Below are 4,699 nucleotides of genomic sequence, written 5' to 3'. Positions count from 1 at the left end.
GTAAATAAGAGAAATCAAGTCCGTGAGAGGCGATAGCGACCAAGGTAGACCAAACGTGGTGGTCCATACATCAAACACTTAACGATTAGTGAGAGGAGGGATACCGAGATGACTACAATCTCCAGGTCCACGCGTACGCAGCTGGAAGGAAGAAGGAAAAACATGGGCCAAATGCGCGTGGGACCCTTATATTCCCACCCGCACCGACCATTCTGGGAGGCCGCAATATTTTTCTGCTCCCAGAACTCTCCAACGGTGCGTTCCAGTATCTCCAATCCCTCCCCACCTCCCACCTTATAAGCCGTTTCGATCCGCTCTGAATCAAACCCCAAGACCTCATTGGTTGGCTCTCCCGCTCCGTAAAAGAAAGCTCTCCTCCCTCGGCAAAAGTTGGCTCCCCCAACCCCCCTCTCTTCTACTCTCTCTGCTGGCCGCCCGCCTGCCCGCCCGCTCTTTTTTTTTTTCTTTTTCTCCTTTTCTCATGGTTTTTCTGTTCTTCTTATGCCCTTGTTTTGATGATGGATGGTTTTGAGTGAGTGAGTTTTAAGTTTGTTTAGATTGGTGGTAGTAGTGTTCAGGACTTCAATTGAAAACAGAACGAATTCGGCTCTTTTTGCGTCCGATTTTGATCTGGTTTTTAGAGCGGGCGGGCAGCGGGCTGCTTTTCTTATAGTCAGTCGTGTTTGTGATTGATTGGTATTGGGGGAAGCCATGGAAGGGTCGGGAAAGAGCGGCGGGAGCTCGGAAAAAGCGGTCGGCGGAAGCGGTGGGAGGAGGCAGAAAGGGAAGGGTCCGAGGGGACTGAAGCTGATGATGACGGAGGGAGCAGCTCAGCAGCGGACGCCGGTTTTTGAGGAGGCGTCGGCGGCATCCTTCCGGCCTCTCAAGAAGATCAGGAGCCCGGATCGACGTCAGTACTCTCCTTCTTCCTCTGAATCCAAGCCCTCCATTTCTTCTCCCTCCAGCTCCAATCTCCCTACTCCCACTCCTACCGGCACGACAACTCCAGCATCTTCTCTTCATCCTCCTCTCTCTTCGCGGCATATATTTCCCTTCGCCTACGACAATTCTCAGCCAATCTTGGACACAAATCTTCTTCCTCTTTTCGGTTTCAATCAGTATCAGCAGCCACAACAGCAGATGCTTTCGTTTGCTCACAATAATTCCTACCAGATGGGAGCTTATCCTCCTCTTCCTCCATTCTTGGCTGCGGCGGCCGGGACCCAGCAGCAGCAGAGGTACCAAGAGCAGCTCCTCCGGTACTGGAGCGAGACCCTGAACCTTAGCCCCCGCGGCATGATGAACCGTCTGGCGGGACAGCCCGGGGGTGGCTCGCATCCGTATTCCGCCCTTTTCCGGCCTCCGATGCTGCCGGCCGCCTCCACCCCAACCAAACTGTACCGCGGGGTGAGGCAGCGCCACTGGGGGAAGTGGGTGGCGGAGATTCGTCTCCCTCGCAACCGCACCCGCCTCTGGCTCGGCACCTTCGACACCGCCGAGGACGCCGCCCTCGCCTACGACCGCGAGGCCTTCAAGCTCAGAGGCGAGAATGCAAGGCTCAATTTCCCCAATCTCTTTCTCGGTCAGGGACGCGCCGGCGCCGGCGCCGGCGGCAGTAGTAGCAGAGATGGGGCTTCTTGCTCTTCCTCCTCATCCTCTGCTCCTGCCACCCCCGACCAAGTTCAAGCACAAACTCAGCACCACCAGCAACATCGTGACATCCCTCGCAACGATACTCAATTGCAATCCCCATCCACGCCGGTCGTTTCCGCTGAGGCAGCTCCGGTCAGCACGGAGGCCAAGTGGAGCATGCCCGAGGATTGCCCATCGGGTTTATGCGAGCCTCCGCCTTCGCTCGGATCGATGGCGGCCATGCCGCAGAGCTCGGCGCCTGAATTGGTGTGGGGGGAGGCTGAAGAGGCGTGGTTCAGCACCTTCGGTCCAGGGAGCTCCGTGTGGGACGACGTCGACGGAGCGAACAGACTGCTCCTCCAGTCCCGCCTCACCACCATCCCTGAGTCGGAGATGGATGGCTCCAATGCCGCAGAATCAACGCAACCGCCGACGGCAACAATGGCATGCCAGGATTTCACCACCACTTCTTCTCCTGATCCTTCTCACCCTCCTTCCATGTTCATGTGGAAGGACTCCTAACAGGCCCTCTGTTTGTTTTAATTCCTCCCTGCAAAGCATCATGCATAGTTTTAGAGGATTTTAGAGCATGCTTCCATGCCCATCCCAATTAGCTTGGCCACTTCACTGGCTGCAGATTTTTATAAGACAGCCTGTGAGATTAGGAATCTTCTTATCTCCATGTTTCCTTTGCCTTGACACTTTGCCCATGATTCCTGTTTTGGCTGCATATTTTTTCAGGCCAAAACAGGGTTACAAGTCCTCTTGCTGTCCAAGGTCTCTCTTTCTGTTCCCCCTTTTTTCAGGACTAAGAAACCTAAAGCTTTCTATACATCATGTTCTAGTGGCCCTTGATCCTTTATGAATCTTCTATCTTGATTCATCTCCTTTACTTTTCCTGGTTCATGGCATTTGGTGCTTAGAGATGGTAGTTTTAAGTATGTAAAAGAAGGAATTCCCATGGTGAGGTAGGAGTGTCGAGGAGACAGTTTTGTGATCTTCTCTTCTCCTATCTGTACAGGGTTTGATGAAAGTCATTGTTCATGTTATGCAAATTTATGAATTGAATATTGAAGCATATGTTTATCCAAGTAATACAAGCACAAGTTTGCAGTTTCTTTTTACGAACTCTGATGCTCACCAGTAGAATTAAAGAGTGTGGAGACCGTCTGTCCCTCCCATGTCTCACAGTTATTGCAACCGTCCGGCTTTTCAAAATGCTCACCACTCGTTCATCTGGAACCTGGATAAGTAGTACGCTTGGATTATTAAAAGGGCACCTTTGGCCTCTACTAATTAAATTGAGGCGGTCTCAATCAATCACCATGCCCTCTGTGGTGTTCTCAAACCTTCGTCTTTGAGTGGATGAAAAGGAGCTCAACGGCTCAACTTTAACCGGGAAAATTCAAGGCATTAATTTGGAAGACCGTGGATGCCGGCCACTGCCGTTCTCCAAAGGTCATTGATGCCGTGAAGTGTATAGGTGCAATGGAAGGTCTTATTCTTAATAGTTCTCAAAACAGCTTTCGGTGGATGCATGTAACATCGTGCAGAAATTGACTGGAAACACCAGACTGGTCACGAGTTGAAAGCCTGAAGCTCCCCTAAAAGGTCAGGGGATTAACTCGAGAAGCATAAGAATTCTCTTATATTTGCGGCATTGGAGGGTTGATAAGGGCTACCATAATTCAAGACTTGAATTTAGAAGTCAAATGACATTAGAAGAGGAAGGTCAAATTACGGCCTCGAGTTTCACATTGAGGGAGGTCTCTTTCTAATTCAAATTATTCATCGATGGACATCATTGAGCCAACGTGCAAGAAACAAAGAGCAGTTCAACTCCTGCAACCTCTGGTTGGATACCAGTGATTCAGTCTGACTATAATTGCAGACATAAGACAAAATTTTGCATCAATGAATATGTAAAATTCCCAAAGAATTTATAAAATTCAATTGTTAATTTAGTCGGTTGGCATCTCTTTTCTAAGGGGGTGTTCTTTAGGTGGTCCATATCAAACTTTGAATCTTAAAAGTTTTAGTCCCTTGCGTAGCAAAAGGCAATTCTACGGGTTCATATCTTTTCCTCTCAGTCTTATGAGAATATGGGATAGCTTCAAGGAGCAAGATTTGAGAGTGAAAGGTTCTACAGGCTCAAATCCGTCCAACGATGTCGTGTACAAATTTTATTTGGGGTCTGAAAGTCTAAACTTCGATTTGGACAGGAGTGAAACAATGGAACAGTCCAAAAATTTCTTAATAGCTGTTGGTGCAAAATCCGCTTGCACCGGAGAAGCTGGAGTCGAGGGAGTCGCGGTCGCCACCGGAACCTGCAAAAGAAGTCTAAACCGGAGGTGGGATTGCTCCGGCAAGACCCTCCGATGCTCAAGTTAGTTCTCTGCCTCAACAAGAATAGAGTGCTCGAACGAAAATTTTAGCAGAGTTTCTAGGTAAAAACGAGAGCTTATGGAATAATGTATCTGGGGTTCCTCTTTTATAGACGGAGGGGGCAACAAATTGATAGTGACGCCTGAAACCGTCTGGTCGTGGGCCGTCCAGAGTCAGGAGGAATTTATTGCGGAGGGTAGTGGAACAGGATCGTGGCTATCGCCGTGGCTCGCCACGTGGAATAAGTTACGGGGAGTAGAGAGGCGTCCGCTGTCGTGACTCGTCAGGGAGTGGTGGAATCGCACAGAATCCGCCGCAGGGAGTGGAGCAGAATCGTGGCCGTTAATACGGCCTGTCAGGGAGTAATGGAGCTACGCAGGGTCCGCCGCAGGGAGTGGAGCAGTGTTGTCCGTTACTGTGGCCTGTCAGGGGGTCCAGACTTGTCAGCCGAAGTTCGGTTAGAGTCGGTAGCGAGGTCCGGTACCCGTAGGAGTTTGGGCGAGGTCTTCCCGCAGTCGGAATAGAGGACGGAGTCTGACTCTCGTAGAAGTCCGGACGCAGTCTACTTGTAGTTGGGGTCGTAGGCAGAGTCCGGCTCCCGTAGGAGCCCGGGCAGAGTCTTCCTGCAATTGAAATCAAAGGCGAAGTCCGGCTCCAGCAGTTGAAGTTGGTGACGGAGCCC

At 50.7% G+C, this 4,699-nt stretch overlaps 1 protein-coding gene across 1 annotated transcript; it reads left to right on the top strand.

Annotated features, from left to right (window-relative positions):
• Positions 1–247: 247 nt before the first annotated feature.
• Positions 248–2,756, top strand: LOC105042814 (uncharacterized). The gene has a single exon (XM_073256538.1). The coding sequence runs from the start codon at positions 712–714 to the stop codon at positions 2,152–2,154; it is 1,443 nt and encodes a 480-aa protein (XP_073112639.1). The 5' UTR covers positions 248–711; the 3' UTR covers positions 2,155–2,756.
• The last annotated feature ends 1,943 nt before the right edge of the window (positions 2,757–4,699 follow it).

This window comes from Elaeis guineensis, chromosome 4, assembly GCF_000442705.2.
Source record: "Elaeis guineensis isolate ETL-2024a chromosome 4, EG11, whole genome shotgun sequence".
In the NCBI taxonomy this organism is placed as follows: domain Eukaryota; kingdom Viridiplantae; phylum Streptophyta; class Magnoliopsida; order Arecales; family Arecaceae; genus Elaeis; species Elaeis guineensis.
The sequence above is the reverse complement of the archived record's forward strand: the minus strand, read 5'-3'. Positions and strand labels throughout refer to the sequence as shown.

What these genes read in the sequence shown, in the direction of transcription:
- LOC105042814 (XM_073256538.1), top strand. Translation starts at nt 712, where the DNA reads ATGGAAGGGTCGGGAAAGAGCGGCGGGAGCTCGGAAAAAGCGGTCGGC.